Source organism: Dermacentor silvarum, chromosome 5, assembly GCF_013339745.2.
Source record: "Dermacentor silvarum isolate Dsil-2018 chromosome 5, BIME_Dsil_1.4, whole genome shotgun sequence".
NCBI lineage: Eukaryota > Metazoa > Arthropoda > Arachnida > Ixodida > Ixodidae > Dermacentor > Dermacentor silvarum.
The window spans coordinates 65,846,071-65,864,418 of record NC_051158.1 but is presented as its reverse complement, the minus strand read 5'-3'; the positions used below and the strand labels follow the sequence as shown (position 1 = coordinate 65,864,418).

Here is an 18,348-nt window from a genome sequence, read left to right as displayed (position 1 = left end):
GGAAGATTTTTGCTCTTGTGTTAGCCACGTATACTTTTTGTTTCCGATCTTCGCTCCGCTGACGGTCCGTGACGCAAGTTGCGTGCACTAATGGTAACAGATTAGATAGCTTTAGCTTGACCATCTCCACCGCCGCTTCCGCTACCGCGCAGCGGTACAGGGGTTAACAGATGCCGAAAGGTTACAAGGTAACTGCTCAGATGGCCACACAGGCAAGGTAATTCCACACAGGCGAGCGCGCAGCTACTTCGAACGCCGTTTCACGTTCTTTACCAACAGACTACAAAGCCTGCTTGTGTCCCAGACTGCGCCAGGATCGCTGTCGCACAACATAAATAGCGATCCTATCGGTGGCGCTATGGAGGTTATCCAAGAGTTACACGCGTATGGCTGAATCTTCCTGTTCTGGATGTCGCAGGTCGAGAGTCACCGGCGCAGCTTGCAGCCATGCGGCGCCGTCGGAGCCTCCAATTGCTGGGCTGGCTCCTGCTGGCCGCGGTGGCTACGCTCGCGCTGCTGGGCGCTCCGCCGTGGCCCTCCGGCGGCGACTACTCGTCGACGGGCTCGGCGCCGGCCGAGCTGACGCGCCACCCGTTCTGGACGTACGACCCGGTGCTCCAGGAGCCGCGCGACGTCCGTCAGCTGTGCTCGCTGCCCGTCGTACACCCGCTCCACCCGAGCGTGTGGCCGCACCTCAAGCGCACCGTGCCCATACATTGCAAGGTGAGTAGTAGCGCCGGCGTCGAGTATATGACGCCTGGCAGGAGACGACGCTTCATGTAGAAACCGCGCAACCTGTTGAACATTACGACGAAGATGGCGAGTGATTATGGTGACGATATGCATGTGCGAGTGACGAAAACCACCTGTAGAATCGTTTGCCGAGTCATCTACAATTCGCCACGCAGGAGGATTAGCCTATTGATCTGGTCTCATTTTAGTTACTGTCTTTCGTGTAAACATTTGTGATAATCTCCACCTCACATATATCTGAAGTGTTTTATGTCCTCTCTCTTTCTCTCCTTACACACACACACACACACACACACACACACACACACACACACACACACACACACACACACACACACACACACACACGCACACGCACACGCACACGCACACGCACACGCACACACACACACACACACACACACACACACACACACACACACACACACACACACACACACCACAACAACACAGGGAAACATTGCTTGCAACCTACACGTAGCAGAGTCGCTGAAGGGTCATAGTGCTTGCCAACTTCTGGCTTTATGTTAGGTCTGTTTTTTTTTCAATCTGCTTTGGTTTCTCACACCCAGGTACGGCAACCGTGGCTGACATTCGTGGATGTCCGAGGAAACCTGCGTTTCAACCACAGCTCGGGGTACAAGCTCAGTTCCCTGCGCTGCTCGTACACCCCCGCAGAACGGGACGGAGACGACCGAGTCAAATATGGAGACCCCGTGCCATTCACTCGCGACGGCACGCCCCTCGCGCACGACGTGGTCTACGTTTCATGCCGGAACTACTTCGAGATACCCATCTACTCCAACGTCCACGCAGTGCTGCGCATTCCAAATGCGATGCATCCGCAGGGTTCATTGACCTCACCACCGCCGCAGGACGTCTACGGTGGGAAATCAGCGTCGCCGCCATCCGACAGACACGATCGTCCAAGCGTCTTAGTATTTGGCCTTGACTCGATCTCGAGGCTATCGATGATGCGGCTACTGCCGAAGACTTACGCCTTCCTCACTGATGTTCTCGGTTCCGTCGTCTTTCGGGGAATGAACAAGGTCGGCGATAACACCTTTCCCAACCTGGTCGCGCTGCTGACCGGCATGGAGGCCTACACGCAGCTGAAACATCCAGGCACGAAGGGCAAAACATTCGACGACGTCCAGTTCATCTGGGACGATTTCAAACGCGATGGATACCTGACACTCTTCGCCGAAGACTTTCCCGAGTATGGAGTCTTCAACTACCTTGCGCGTGGTTTCAGGGATCCGCCGACTGATTTTTATTTTCGTCCCTACTGCCTCGCCATGGAGAACTCGTTCCTGGCGAGGACGAGCTCGAACCTTTGCTACGGCAACGTTCCCAAGCACAAGCTCCAGATTGACTACGTCCGGCGGTTCATCGAAGTCAACAACGGGTCGCAGCCCTACTTTGCCTTCTCATTCCTCGTCGAGATAAGCCACGAGTACATGCAGCAGGTAGCCGCGGCCGACGAAGACATTGTGCAGTTTCTTACTGAACTCCGGGATCGTGGCCATCTAGACAACACGTTCCTCTTCTTCCTCTCCGACCACGGGCACAGGTTCGACTCCATCCGCGAGACCTTCGTGGGCAGGCTCGAAGAACGGCTGCCTTTCTTCGCCGTCAGACCGCCTTCCAGATCGTCATGGCTGAAGCAGGCTGCACCGAACAGCCACGGCAGTCCCGCCAGCGACTCCGTTTTGGCGGACAATTCGCTCGCGGAGTCTGGGACGACGAAATCTCTGTTCGAGGCACTACAGTCGAACGCCGGTCGACTAACGACACCTTACGACACCTACGAGACGTTCAGGGACATCCTGTTTCTAGGCCGCGACGGGCGTTTCGCGGACAAACCCAAATCTGACTATGGCGTCAGCCTGTTTCGTGAGATTCCTCTCAGCCGAACGTGCGACCTTGCGCGGATTCCGGAGCAGTACTGCTCGTGTGACGCCGAGGAACCGATGGAGCTGTCCAGTAAGATCGTCGAAAGGGCGGCGCTGGCGCTTGTCGACAAGGTCAACAGCCTACTTGAAGTGGGCCTCGGGAACATTTCGTCCCGGTGCGCGCACCTCACGATACGCAGGATTCAGGACGCGCGCGAGGTGTTCAGTAGTGTCGGAAGCTCGTCCACGTCGCCGCCATCCGCGAGTTCTCCATACCCTACTAATGTTGTGGGGCACAAATTCACCAACGTCGGCCGCCATTTTGCCAGCGTGCGCAGGGTACGCGTCACGGTAGTCGTACGACCCAGCGATGCCATGTTGGAGGGCCTGCTCCTCATGCGAGAGCACGAGCGGCCCGTCGTCTTCGACGACGTCAGCCGCATAAACAAATACGGCCGTCAGTCCTCATGCATCGAGCACCAGACGCTGAGGAAGTACTGCTACTGTATTCATAACCAATAACCGATGTCGCCTCGATTACTTGAGAATGCTGTTTCTGAGGAGGAAAGCGCTGTCTCTACAGAACCTAGAGACCAAGATCTTGCTTGCTCATTTTGTTTTGTTTTCGCCACTAGCGTAGCGTTTTGGTGAACGTTTCTTTGACAGGGACGCGAAACTGCCAATATGTGTGATACCTAACTGATCATCGCCCGCTCGCAACGCGTGAGGCTGTTACGTCGCTTATCGTCAAGAACTGATATATTAAGGGCTTAAGACTCTACCAAGGTGTTTAATATTAGAGTTTATACTTGCCATATTTATAACAGTTTGACTGGTCACGGAGAATGAGTGAGTATTGAAGGGTGCTTCGTTAATTCTTGGGCGAGTCATATTCCATCTGAATGAGTGGTGTAAAATAGCCGCTAACTCGTAGTTTTCGTTTGGTCAAAGCAGATGCAATGCGATGTAAAGACGACTGACCGATTTCGATAACCGAGACGTGATATTTCCACAGCGCGCTGCCAACAAAAGCGTCGCACTTGTGAGTCACTTCAGGAAACAGATCTAACTTAATGCAATTCATCGTTGCGCTGAGCTTGCTTGCAATTGCGCTTGGCACAAGCGCAGTGTCCGCATGTTTCTGCCTCTCATGTGGTAGGTAACTCGAATATTCGTGCCGTAAGGGATTTTGGAATTTATTGACCACGTGCAAAGTTATTTTCGAAGAGTAACTTCACCTCAGGTGGCAATGAAGTAACCGAGAGTTTTTTGAGAAATAGGTCTTTGTACATTTGAAATGTTGCTGTATTGTTCAAGAGAACAAAAGCCAGTACGAGATCCTTGCTGCGTAAATTGTTGAAAAAGCGAATACTTCTACTTCACTTCTATTGTGGCAAACCTGACCGTTTTTAGGATGATGCGGAACGGAAAGGTTTATTGTCTCACTTTGGCGCCTGTTTCTACAAATATTTATAGCGATGCGATGTTGAACTGAATTAGAAACGGTCCCTAACGCACGCTACTGCTGATTACTAGATTGCGTTTGGCGCAAGCATGGACAGCTCATTCATTTTTGACAAGCGGTTCTAAGCTAAGGCTTAGAACAGATTCCTGATCATTGTGATGGTCGCTTGATGGAAGCATCTGCAATGCTTCCCTAGCTATTATATCGGGGCTTTTGTCAGTTTGAGCTAAACGCTTATAGCTAATTTAAAATGCGTGGTACCTGTCGCATTGAACAGGAAACATAAGAATAAACAAAGCCGCTCAACAGACCACTCATAACGATCGTGTTATACACCGATGTAGGTTTTGCGCTTCGAACATAGACCACTTTGTTTAGTTCAGTGTGCAGACCTGTTGGCTTTGGCGGGATAGCGCAGAGGAACTGTGCTGGGGCCACATGCATCATTTAAGTTAAATGTGTTTGAAACATACACTGATGGATCCACGATGTGAGTGCTTCCTGAAGAAGATGCAGATCCTGCTCACTGGGTATAAGTGTGCCGACTTCGAGCACTGCAGAATGCACTGACATGTGAAATGTGTGTTTTTTGTGCATTTGCGAGGAGACTTGACTACTGACTTCATCGATGGACATCTTCTGAAGTGTTGTTTCGGGTTAATCGTCTCAAGTAACTCCTGGACAACTGACTTTTAAATTCTTTTTGACCGTTTTCTGCGAAGAGTGCAGCGCGGTGCAGTGCATCGCGTATTTGTGTGTCCGTGTGTGCAATGTTTCAACAAGCGATATTATTGTCTTTTGGCTTGTGGATCGCTGGCGATCCCGAACATTGTCAACTTTGTTCTCTCTGCTTCACGTGTCTTGTCCGTTTATTTACAATGCTGACAGGCATCAGCAGTTTGAACAGTGATTTTCTTTCCTGAGAATCTGGTAGGTGTGAATCCCATAACTTAAACAATTTTGTGTGGAGAGAACCGTGCGCGGCAACATTCGTTGCCCCCTTTCCCACGTCTCCTGGAACGTGTGAGTGTGCCTATTTGCTGGATAACTTTTGCTTTCTTTTCTTGGTAGGCCCACTTTTTTCGTGGTCCTGCTTCGTTCTGCGTGCATATTCGTGTGCATATTCGTTGTGCGTGCAACTGCTTGCATATTAATGCTTCGGTTCTCGGGCCGTGTGTGTCGCGACTGCGCTTTTGACCCGCACTTTTTTGCCCACTTCGTTAGAAGGTAGCATGGGCGTCGACATAACGCTACCACGTGACTTTCCCCGGCGAGCACATTCGCAATCGGGCCCTGCCTTCCTTGATTTCAGTTTGCAGAAACCGTTATGCTCAGTTCTCTTTAAACTGAAAGAGCACTGTCTTAAAAAACGAAAAAAAAAAAACGCAGTCGGTCTCTGCCATTCCGTGGCGTGCCACGACGTAAAAGTGACGCAGAAAGTGAGAAAAACTCGGGGAGAGCACTTACTCCACACGGCTGCCCTTTCCCTGTTTTCGCAATAGCGAACGTGCTTGTTCCTTGGCACAGTTTTTAGGTGCCCGCAACGCCTTGAAACCGCAGTTATACCAGTCATCATCAGGGTCTCCCGTTTCTGCTCAAAGCACAAGCGACCGCCTTTGACAAATCCTCGACGTGTTCAAGCTTGGCGCCTGTAAAATGTAGTTCTTACGACAAGCGACTCTGCACCTCGTTGACCACAATGCCTCGTGATGAAACTAAAACGAACCTAGAGTCCCAGTAGAGACACTACATGCCTCTCCGACCTTCACTGACGCCCCGGTTTTCTGGCCCATTTAATTAGGTCAGCCGCCGGATTTCTTGGGCCGACTACATCAGGCGTGACTTGCTCGTTAGCGTTAAGTGCCCGCAACGAATAAGTGGCCGATTCGCTGCTTTCTGGTTCTTTCTGACAGCGGGACATTGCGCTTACGGCAGGAGTTGATCGAAGCCGACAGTGCTCGTGTTCCATAGATGCGTGCGGTGTTCAGTTAGTTGGTTGATGACTTGAGGCTGCGGCATTGGGCTAGATGGCTCATGACACAGCACTTTGCGATTTGTGTTCATTTCTGTCAGTCTTCGTTTTCTGCACTGTTTACCTTTTAAAGTCATGTTTCACCGTTGATAACTACCTATGGAATATTTTAAGAGTTATCGTGAGTAGACTGAGGGGTTCACCTAAGATTATACACTGTGTCCTTTAGGGGAAGACCTACGAAATGAAAGTTCCTCTCGCAGTTACACCTGCTTGAGCAGCGATGCATGAAGCGGAACGCGCTTGGTCAAGCTCGACCGTAATGGGTAATTAACCGATGCTTATCAAGAACCTTGATTGTATGCGCCTTGAATTCAGTGGTTCTGTGATTCGCTAGTTCGACGCTTGTAGTAGTGAGACATGGTGGGATAACGAGTCACTATCACTTAAATCACGCGAAAGGTAAATGACGGCAGAGTCGCCAGTGGTGCAGTGTTTTGTACTATGATTACTAGCGGTAAGTTTGGCGCTAGAATTCTTACAAAACCGCGGGAATTGCGGCAGTACGCCGATACTTCTACCATTTGGAACGGATTCGTTTAAAAAGCACAATGACGCTTACTTTATTCCTCCAGTTTGGCTAAGGCTGTCTGTCGCCTGCTGACACATTCTTTTTAAAGCAGGTGTGTGCTTTGCATCCAAATTAGCGATCTTCAGATGTTAATGTACAGGGAATAAGAACGTCCTGACACTTTTGAGTGTGTGTTGTGCTAAATCTAGATGGCATTTGTGGAGGAACGCTCAACGTATTTGAATATTAGGCAGCTTTATTTGTGACGTACCGAAATTGATAAGTTTGTAAAAATCCGACGGCTAAATGAGACTTATTACTGCGTTACAAAAGCGATACGATTAGATGAAACCAAGAAACCAGGATTGAGTTCAGAGCCAAAATGGAGATGTTTGGACAAATCCTTGTAACGCTCATCATTGTCATGATGTATGAATCTCTGTACTTACGACACTGCAGGCGCCATACGGCCACATTTTGCTTTGGGTTGATTTGTTTCCTTTCCCCCTGACTCGTTCTCGCTGTCCAAGTGGTAAATCTGGCTTTACGGCTTAAAGGCGTAACCGACGTGGCAGGAATTGTGCGTCTATGCCTTTGAAGAGTGGCGTTTCATAACACGTGATCTATCGTTTCGGATACATGCATGGGGGGTGCAGCCGGGAGGGATTTTTTACATGGGGTTTCGTATTTATAGCCACTGTAAGTACCAGAAAACGTTGTTCTTTAACTGGTTATAATGGGCGTAAAATTTAACCTGAGATCATAAACTTAGTCTGAAGAAACAGATATCACAACGCCAAATGCGTCATTGTTTACTGATTTACGCTCCTTTCTTTCTCTATCTCTACTTTCCTGTCACTTTACCTCCCCCTCCCCTCTCTCCTAAGCGTATGGTAGCAAACCGGATCTTCCCATCTCGTTAACCTCCCTGCCTAACCCCCTTTCATCTATCTCTCTCTCTACGCTACCTGGAGAAATGCGCTTCAGCAAAGCTATTTTCTTCGGAAGCACAGCACCGCAAAGTGCCGCGAAAGAAAACGAACATGGCGTCCTGCTTATTTGTTTGCTTTTTTTCGCAACCGAAACGTTTGCTGCGAGACGTCGAACTTTTGAACCATTTACCAGGTAACCTGGTATTGACTGCTCTCTGGGGAAGGCGACTGGGAGCGACGGCTCTCGTGAGGTTAAAATGACGTCAGCGCGACGAAATGAATGTTTTTTTTTTACCTGTTTAGACTTTCTGCCGTTGTGGAAGCTAACGAATGCTGGCCTGAGATATTGGTTTTCCTGCGTGCCAGTCGAAAAAAACTTCATATTTCTGACAAACGACCTTCTATAAAGACAGCCGAACTCCCGCCCTTTCGGCAGCAAAAGCAAAATAAAGCACGACTGCCAGGTTTGACCGAGAACGGGAGGAGAATTTTCAGTTGGTCTGCCATAAATTGCATTTCCATCTACCGAAAACGAACACCTGCCGTCGACCGAGCCTGTCAAGCCGCTTATCAGGTTACCCACAGCGAAGAAAGTTTTTGCGAATGGCTGTTGTCGAGCTTCTAAATTGCCAACAAATAGTATAGTAAATGGTAACCTGATAGTCGTTTGAAAATTTCCACTGGAACACTCCACTGCATAGTGTACGCAGCGATTACCACTCTACCGAGTTCCCTCGCATGTATGCACGGCTGTCTCATTCAGTTTTCTCTGCTGAACAATCAGTTCGGATGATGGTCACTTAAAGACAAAGTAACAAAAACTAATGCTTTATGCTGAAAACGTAATACTGCCTATTACAATACGTTACTTAATACGTAACGACGTTTAAAATATCATCCTAGAAAATCTGAAAATCTTGGAAAGCGAACTCTTCTAGAATGGAATGGAAAATGGAATGGAAAAACTTTATTAAGGTCCTTCGGAACGTGCACTAGCCCGTAGCGGGCCGCTCCCACGTCGTGACAGAAAGGCCTAGCCTCTCCCCCACGCCGCGGGCCCGTTGGACTGCCCATAGTTGTGGTTCAATATCCGGACTACGTAGAGCAGCCTCCCATTTGAACACTTCTAGAATCCAGAAACAATAAAACTATTGAAAAAGGCTTGGAGAAAATGGGGCAAACTGCTTAGCAATAGTATCATTAGAAGTAAAATTAGGATGTTTAATTGCCAAAAGTGCAGCCACTTTGATGATGTTTTTTTTTTCAGTTTTCTTGAAAAGGCAGCCAGCGCTAGGAGTTACTCATGGCCAGGTACAGCTACACAGTGCCACGTGGCACTGTTGGCGTTGGATATCCAATTTTACCAGTCAATTGAATCCAACTAAATTAAATATCTGCTTGTTAATGAAATGCTGTGGATCCCTCAATAGACACCTGACGGCTGGCCTTACGGCAGTTATACGGTATATCTTTGGAAGCATGGATAACGATGTGTATTGTTCATCAGTTTCAGTTCGACAGACACTCTGCATACATGACGGGGCATGTATATGTAAGCCCATTTTTTCGTGTGTTCCGTGCCACGGTAATATTCTTGGTGTTGTCATTAACGCTTAAAGAAATCCTGAAACGTATTAGAGAGTATTGGAGAGAAGTGCCGAAACGGGCTTCCGGAAAGCATAAAAGTGGCTGTAGGGTACAAATTAGACATCACGGGAAATTAAGAATTTGGGTAAGAGGGAAGCATTAGATCAGACATAAGAAATACTGTTGATGTTACCGTTGTAATTGAAAAAAAAGAAGGAAGAAACAGAAAGAATTGAGAAGGCGCTAGCAACTGCCTCCAGAAAGCATAAAAAAGGGCACAGCAAATGAAGATAGAGCTTAGACAAAAAAAAAAAAAAAAAACAAGGAAGACAAGGAGAACTTTCAGATGGCGACCGTAATAACTCTACGAGCTTCTTGGTAAAAGCGCCCTGTGTTGTAAACTAACTGGAGCGTTTACCACGTCACTGAGTCCTCATTGCATCCCCCTGTTTCGAAACAAGTAGCTTTTGTTTTCTAGATCATACTTAATGACGCAGAGTGTTGTCACCTACATAACGAATCATTAAGGCATCATCTATACATGTGACGCTTGCAGAGCCTCTCCGCATATTTCGCTACTTTGCATATTTCGCTACTTTGCATACTTACCACCGCGCCTTTCTTCAATCGGTAGCTCCGTAGTTAATCCTTGAATATTATTATGTATTCTTCATACTTACGTGGAAGTATACACCGAAATAGTATATATACCCAGGTTGAACATCATATATATATTACCAGGATGTAGGCAACGGGTTTTTAACAGCAGAAGTTATTTTGAGAGGAGCCCTGGCATTTTGCTGCAGTTTCAGGGCCCTGTATAACTGCCACGAACAATCACCTGTGACAATTTCATCGCATTTCTTCTACACTTAGGTTAGAGCATGAAGTTCTTGGAAGAGAAAAGCGCGTAAGCAAAAGAACTAGCATAACAAAGTCGGTCGGAGTACTGAGATGCCTAGTCAATGGGAATATTCTACAGAAAAGAAAGCAGTTGCGTTTAAAAACGAAGCTGGCTATAATGTTAGGGTTGGGGCAGAGTGAAATAATTCGGACAAATAAAAACGCATGCCAGTGTTTACTATTGTGAGTGCTTTTGTTTAAAGTAGGTTCAAGGGCTTCGTCTTCACCATGCGTACAGGAGGGCTTATGAGGACAGCGAACCGTGATGTTAAGGTACCAGATTTGGCACTGGATGCACTCTATTCTATGCTTAGAAAGGGATTATGAGATGCTGTAAGCGTTGCCGCAGCCTCCACGCTATTGCGAACAAGAATGTTTTCCAGTATACCCAGCGATTTTGATGAAAATGTTGTTAGATTTAGAAACGAGTGAACAAGGTCATTTTTTTAGGCGGAATTAATTTGGGTTGGCAAAATACCGCCACATCACGCCAGAAATACTGCCAACAAGTCTGCCTGTGTGAGGTGCGAGTAAAAGTGCTGAAGTGTAGAGGAAGGCGGCTGGAGGTTGAAATAAACGCTTCATGGGTGGAAGGCTAGGTAGGCAGGGTAATAAGGACCACAAGAAGACAGAAATAGCAAGATATAATGAAGACTGTGATTATGAACCGTGCCTGTAGCTTCAGATCGAAATTGACATGCTTGTCACGTGGCGTCCTTGCGGAGTGATTTTTTCTCGGTGCTCCACATTGCATGCTCGATTGGCTCAAACTGGCTACAATGAAGGACCACATCACATTTTGCTGGCTAAAGAATAGAAAACATGACTGAATTTTCCTGCATGCAAAAAGAAAGAAATTGTAATGTCGTCTGCACAATACAGATTAAAATTACAACATTGCGAGTTGCCGTTTATAAAGTGACATGTGAGACCAGCCGGCTGAGCGTTAGGACGGCGGGTAAAGTGTGACTTCATTACTTCCTTCATTGCTTCACAGGAGCTCCAGGTGAACATGCTTAAAAATGTGGTCAAAAATAATTATTTTTGTCTAAAGTATCGGGTCTTCATTAATGCAATGTCATAAATGTGAGCAAAATATTTATATCGCACAATATTTCTTAGGACAGAGTGTTTCATAATTTGCATTGAGCGTCTTAATTTAGTGGAAGCTATAGAAACATTCTTGATCATCATGGACGTCGAGTAGTTCCAAGTATGTAAGCCTGCTTTCTTCGCCGGCGCGTTCAGTATATTGTATGTTCGCTATTTAGGAAGCGGCAGTTTCGGTGGAGACGTTTAGAAGAGATGCTACCACTTTGGGCGATGCATATTACAGAATATAACGATTAATGCAACATACTTCCGATTTCGTTCGCGTAAAGGCGTACCTTCCTGCAGGATGACAGGGGTCAGCTGAAGAACGACTAAGTAAGAAAATGGCGTGCCAAACTGTATAATAACGGACTCGAGAACACGTAAAAGCTAGCTGAAGAACATTTGCTTTCCTTACCAACCGTAACTTATGGCATAGCACTGCGTTCGAAGTTCCATGGCTAAATTTTTCACACGCTAGTGGCGTCATACACTGTAATGCACACCATTATCACCGTTATTCGCACATTTCGGTGTGGTTTTATTCCGGTGAGGACCGTTGTAGTTTGCGGCTTACGAGCGCGAAATTATCTTACTAAATTCCCAAGCGAACGTTGTGCTAAAACCGATGCTTCGCCAATATTTACCAGTTCATACACGCCTCCTCGTGAAAAAAAGCAAACAGCAGCGGCGTTGTTGGAGATGCTTGTTGCTAAGTACGCTTCAGTGCAAGATTGACCTTTCTGCTTGCACACCTCGATGACGCGGTTGAATATTTTTATTACGGTGTTGCAATGCAAGTTTAACAGGTCTATGAAAGCAGTTTTGCCTTTGCAATGCTTACATTTGCATAACCGTGATGTTGACAAGATTACACCTAGCCATTTGAAGAAGACGTCAAGGAACATTCCAAATACAAACGAAATTCTGGTTATGAGCGTGTCGTGTATCTTTTTTAGGGGAAAATATTTCTCGCACCGTCAGAACTAATAGACCTATGAAAACTAACTTGTGGCATTAGCTTGAAGTTCTGGTCACTTCCACAGAATCTTGCAATACTTTCACGTTTTGTTGTGACGGTACAATGTATTTTATGACGGGTATTTCTATTACGACAAAAATTCTTGCCGTGGCAACAGCTAAATGCCGGTGTTAATTTCTTAGGAAAAAGAATTCTGTCGTTGCAAAAAAAATGTTCTCTTGTGTTTAGCGGCTGCCTAATCTTTGCGCGCTAACCAATACGGTTTATCGCATTGATTAAAAAAAAACCTTTTTCGTGCTTGGTGTGTAACGGTCTAATGTACATTGTATGCGTGAGTTGCAATAATGCGCATTGACTGCGCATGGACGTTTCTGAAATGAAATAAAAAAACTTTTTACATACACGCTGAAAATGCAAATGCCAATCTACAACCGACGGTGACATAACCGGCGCATCATTGTTGGCTGGCACTAATTAAGCTTCCTCCCAATATTTACACTTATAAACAAACTGAAGTTTAGAACCGGTGCATGATGTAACAATATAAACGTATGAAGTTTGAAACATCAGCGGACGCGAAAGTGAAATGTTACAGCTGCGCTGCTTGTTTATGGCTTCAATGTTTAGAATCCTTAGCCGAGCGTGTGGCCAAGCGATTTTCAGTGACGTCACAGCAGTGTTACGTAACACGTCGACGTGCCTGTTCGCCGTGCTCTGCGCCCAAATTTTATCGAGATTGTCGCCACTTGTTCGTGCTGTCGCTCTGGTCGCGCCTACGCAGACGTCGTTGCGTTGGCACATTTTTTGCGGTTCCTCCCTTGGACATATACGACCTATGCAATGCCGAACAGCAATATGTGTATGCCAAGATTGTGCTCAATAAAAGCACCCTTATATTCCTTACAGAGGCTGCCTGCTCTCGACCACTTTGATCTCTTTGAGATGCATGTTAGGGTTTCGAGGCCAGGAACGAACAAAGCTTTACCTATGGCATAATGTTAATTTGCTGATGCACGCTAAATGCAATAATGCTGTTGTTATACGACTACAAAACCACATCAATTAAGTTTTTGTCATACAAATATAAAAACATGATTTAAGACTTGTGCATCAGAAACATGAAATCTTTGTTTGCTAAGGCCCTGGAACACGTTGCAGAAACTGGAAATCGTAAACCTAAAAAGAAAACGCAGACATCCAGTTTGTTTAGTTTTCCAAATATCGCACATTTGTGAAGTTGACGTGTTCGACTACTTGGAGCACATTAAAAATAATCCTAAGGGTTTTGCATGCCAAAACCACGATCTGATTATCAGGCACACCGTAGTGGAGGCCTCCAGATTAATTTTGGTCACCTGGGGTTCTTTATCGTGCACCCAACGCACGGTAAACAGGTGTTTTCTGCATTTCGCCCCACCGAAATGCGGCCGCCGCGACCTCGTGCTTAGCAGCGCAACACCGAAGTCGCATAGGAACTACGGCGGGCTTTCGAAGAACTTAAGTCTGATGCCTAGCATATTGCTCGGCACTCGTACCTTGGCTTGCTGCGAAATTGACGTAGCCAAAGCAACAAGTGTGCGTAAGATTTATTGTAAGATTTCGCTCTCCTTTGCTTTGTGGGAACGCTGACGTGAATATCGGATAGGATCCAACCGTGGGCAAAGAAGAGGACGGACGCGCGATCTACGGCTGGGCGCCCTTGGGCGCGGCTGGCCGAGGCTGTAGCCTGCTGCCGTGGACTGCGGGACCGAGGCGTTTTCCCACATTGGCGCCCAACGTGGGGAGCCAATGTGGGCTCAGGGCCGTGGCTTCAGAGCCAGTGACCAGCTGAGGCTCTCAGAGACGAAACGGACTGCGGGAGACAAGCAAAGAACAACCTTTACTGTCGAAAGCCCCAGGCCAACTGCTGTCCACCCTCCTGATCCCGCTCCGCCCTGAGGCTCGGTGCGCGTGGCACTGGCGCGTGAGCCCAGCTCCGATGATGATGATTGCGCACAGCGGCGCTGCCATGCGGCCGACATCCCCACAGCTTGAAACTATCTATGCAGAGTGTTTTATTCAGGACTGACAGAGTGACTCCAACCGAATAAGGGAATTTGTTAGCCCGACGTTTCGCAGCCAATTCGACTCCTCCTTCAGGGGGTATTCTTCGGAGGCCACCCCCCGCTCTAGGTCACCAAAACATCTCGTTCCCCTTCCTCCCCCCCCCCCCAGCTACCCTTCAACAACGGCATTCCGGCGGGTAAAGCGCCCCCAGCATGAGTCATCTCAGCCGATCAGCACCGCCGCAGCCACCTCAACCTTTCGCCTTTTCCGTCTGTCAAGAACCAGGTGCCCTGTCAAGTGTCTCTCCACTAGTGTTGCAAATTCTAGAGAAATTTTCCTAGATCTAGGGAATTGGCGTCTTCTTTAGGGAAAAAGGAAAAGTGGTCAAAATCTGGAGAAATTTTCTGCTGAGAGCACATGGAGGAAAGAAACCACTGTCACGATCGAACTACAGAGGTCACGGCGTGTTTTGATTTTAGTGCCCGCTTATTACCTTCGCTTCGGAATGCTAAGTATAACTTAATTATAATCGTAGAGCAGTTCGGCGAACGCATATTGTCAAGTAAACGATAATGTGGAGATGCCCTGTGGCAGTTAACACAGATCACTCTTGCTGAAATATTGCCGTTGGTACCTAGCTGCGTACCTAGCCAAAGGAACTGTCGGTATTATGAGCGCAGAACCGAAGTCATCCTTTAAGAAATGTATTGAAAAGTACAAGTTAGCCGATGCAAATAGGTGGCGCCGTTGGGGCCGGTAAATGACAACTTATATCTGCTTTCATGTACGGAAGACACGGGCTCCTTGTGCTTTCTTGTCCGCAGAAGAGAAGCTCCACGGTCACGTCGTCGCGCACGTGCAGCTTCTCTACTTTTGGCTGATGTGCGTTCTCTTACTCCTGCATAGCAGTACAACGTAGAACTTTTACAGCCAAGCTGTGTATGACTACAAATTTACTGCGTCCGTGGGTTATACCATCGCCTCGACAAAGAAAAATATTCGCCTGTGGAGCTAGCGTAATGTTGAGTTTCTGCGTAACAGAATTATGGTTTCTCGTATGTTCAAATTACAATCCGATGCTATCATGTGTCCAGGTTGTGTGTAAGTCGTACTTTACGAATTTTGTGGCGCATTTTGAGAAGTTGATGACGCACTTGCATCAGAAAGAAAAAAAAAGACGTTGCAACGTGTGGCCTCCAAGTCATTCACAATAAAAAAATAACAAATAGTGCGCGAACGAGAGTGATTCTTATTTCATACAGCACCCTAAATTACGTACCACTATGCCTCAGAAAACAATTTCTAGCCCGGTCATGTTGTATGCGCACAGTAATGCAGTGCTCGCACCGGTTAGACAAAGCGTAATGAGCCGGGAAGGATGGATGCGCAACATTTACATGTCTTCTTAAGCGTTGGCGAAAGTTTCCTTCCGTTCACGCCGTCATTGTCGGCAACAAACGGCGAAACAGTGGCTCGCTGGACCGCGCGGGTGTCGTGAGATGCTGTTATAAACAGAGGAAGAGGAGGCCTCCATAGGCAAGCAATGGGCGCATCACCTCGTGGACAAACATGGCGGCACCCACAGGAGCGCGGTGAAAAGGCTTTACAGGAGCAACTTACAGTTAGGGGCCGGTGTGGTGAAATGTATGTATTCGGGTGGGGTGATTTAGGGATCGCTACGAGGCGGTGAATATGAAAAGGATTGTGGAACAAATAAAGTTTGGCTATGCATTGGAGGTAAATAACGTTCAAAACCCAGATACTTCTTTTGGAGCGGTGGCACTGACTTCACGAGAATAAGATGAGCGAATGAATGTGGCGGCACAATTTTTTACTGCTCAGAGGTAATCTACGAGGCGTACGTGCTTGAGGTGGGCACCATACGGCTGACAAATACTGTAGCTTGGAATGGATAAATGATTTAGCAAGTTAGTTCTGCGGAATCCAGCAAGGTACAGGAAATTTAATGAAAGGGAAACTTGTAATCCACCCGAATCTGAGAAACCCGGATGGGTTTCCTCTGTAGCTTCATGCTATATTCGCGGAGATGAGAAGTTTCCTCTATCAGGATAAATACATTGTAGACTGGAAAAATCTCAAACGCATATAATAATGCGCAACAAATGTATGGCACTTCGTTTCTCAAGTAGAAAAATGTCATCGCATCGCTTATAAGGCGAAAACTCCGTTGCGTTGACAAATTAGCGGACAGCTATACGAAGTAAGGATAGTAGTTTTATCGGCCGAGTAAGCTTGTAAACATTCGCTTACTAACTAAATTTTGAAGCATCGTGTCACGTGCGCACAAACAAACATGAACACATCCCACTCGATGACTGCGCACACTCGCTGTCAAAACGCTGGAGTGCGAAAGCGCGGTGCAGCAGTGAGCGAATTCACCTTCATGCTGCCTCTGGCTTCAACGCGAAAAAAGCAACGAGAACACAGCGCACACGAAGCTATCCGCACTCGGCGCACTCTGTCCCCATCGGAGATCACTTTCAAGATAGGACCCGCGCGGCCGCGCCATACGCTGCCACTGCCACTGCCACAGTAAAACGCCCCCTCTCCTTCCCTCCCTCTGGTGCCTTGCGCGCGACGGAAGACGGCGCGATTTCTTCCCGCTTTCCCCCCTAGTGCACGCGAGATTGAGCCACCATCGTCTGCTCACCCTCGCACTATTTCACTCGCACATACAGCATACAGCGCAAGCGACGATGTTATCGCCCTTGGGCTTTAAACGGAACATCACGGCGACGCCGACGGCCATGAGACGGCAGTTGCTATCGAGACAATTGCTATCGGAATAAAAGTGAGAAGACCGCGGTTGTTTGAGCGAGTGTTATCGCTTATTATTCAAGGAACAGCGCTCTGCACTGGGTGTGTGATACTCATGAACCGCCTGCCCACAGGAAGCGCACTTCTTTAGACCTAGACACCGACCCTCGCCGTATCAATTGGCTTTAGAAGCACTGCTCGGACCACCTATTTTCCTGAAGGACCGGGACTGTGCGACGAATCGAACCATCTCAGGAGGGTAAGCGTGTTGCGTAGCGACAGCTTTAGCGAACCTTCGTTTCCTTCCTACTAATCTTATCTACCCGTTCTCATTCCCAGTAGCTGGTAGAAATGAAATATTGGTTAGACGCAACTCATGCATTCCTTGGTTATACATTTTGAATAAACTTTTGTTAAACATTTTGGTTAAGCGTAAGCTTTATTTCGCGGCGGTCTGCGATCTCCCTTATCAAATACATCTAAAACGTAGAAACGCTCCCATGAGACAATAGTTCTACCGACTTTAATGACACGTGTTTTAACATTTTATAGCACATTTTCTAACAAATTGCAGCACAGGAAGCAGAATATTGATTTAATGCCTCATACTGCAGGAAACAGAAGTTTTAGTGCTTCGTTATTTTTATAAATATGTTTGAAAATACGCAAGCTTAAGAAGTATTCAAGCACGAAATTTATAAATCTGTAACTCGTCACGAAGAACCAATGTTGCATTTCTGTGAACTTCAGTTTTTAGGCCATTTAAAGCGGCCAAATTTCATGTATGAGTTGACAGCCTACGTCAAATCATTAGAATACTTACGCGAGTATTGCATCAGTCTTACTCATAAATTCGTGGTATAATTGACATCAGCGCATAATAAATCAGTTACGTGTCCGGTCTTGGACATGTTGTGATCTTCAAAATTGTGATACACTCGAGCCCTGATATATCGAATCTGAAGGGGATCCCAAAAAAGTTCGATATATAGGTAATTTCATATATAAAATAAGAGGCCCTGAGGCAAATGGCGGCTTATCGATTGGTGCGTCCGAGCCCTACTAAGTTACTGCAAGCAACTCGGACAAAAAAAAGCATATTTTATTTGCCTTCAAAAATTGCTGGATCACTTTCAGCTTCATTGCAAAGTCCAAGTTGGTTATTTTCTTTACACTTGTAGCAGTCATCGCTTGCTGAAAATGGCCTCACGAATGGGCACTCAACCAACACGACGACGCCACGAGAATCGGAAAGAAGGAATGTTGACGTTCGAGGTTGCACGCGGTCTAGCCGAACAGCTCGACGGGGCTCAACTGAGTGCACATTCTCTTCTCCGCCTCCAGGTGCCAGAAGACATAAAGTGCACAAACA

General features: G+C 47.0%; 1 protein-coding gene across 1 annotated transcript; it reads left to right on the top strand.

Moving 5' to 3' along the window:
• On the top strand, positions 1-13,057 carry LOC119453427 (uncharacterized). Its single transcript, XM_037715454.2, has 2 exons — positions 1-723; positions 1,326-13,057. Exons 1-2 carry the CDS (start codon positions 448-450, stop codon positions 3,168-3,170), a joined length of 2,121 nt encoding a protein of 706 aa, XP_037571382.1. The 5' UTR covers positions 1-447; the 3' UTR covers positions 3,171-13,057.
• The last annotated feature ends 5,291 nt before the right edge of the window (positions 13,058-18,348 follow it).

Excerpts from the sequence above, each read along its gene's own strand:
- LOC119453427 (XM_037715454.2), top strand. The coding sequence starts at position 448 with ATGCGGCGCCGTCGGAGCCTCCAATTGCTGGGCTGGCTCCTGCTGGCC. Across the intron at positions 724-1,325 it reads CCGTGCCCATACATTGCAAG|GTACGGCAACCGTGGCTGAC; the intron begins GTGAGTAGTAGC and ends TCTCACACCCAG.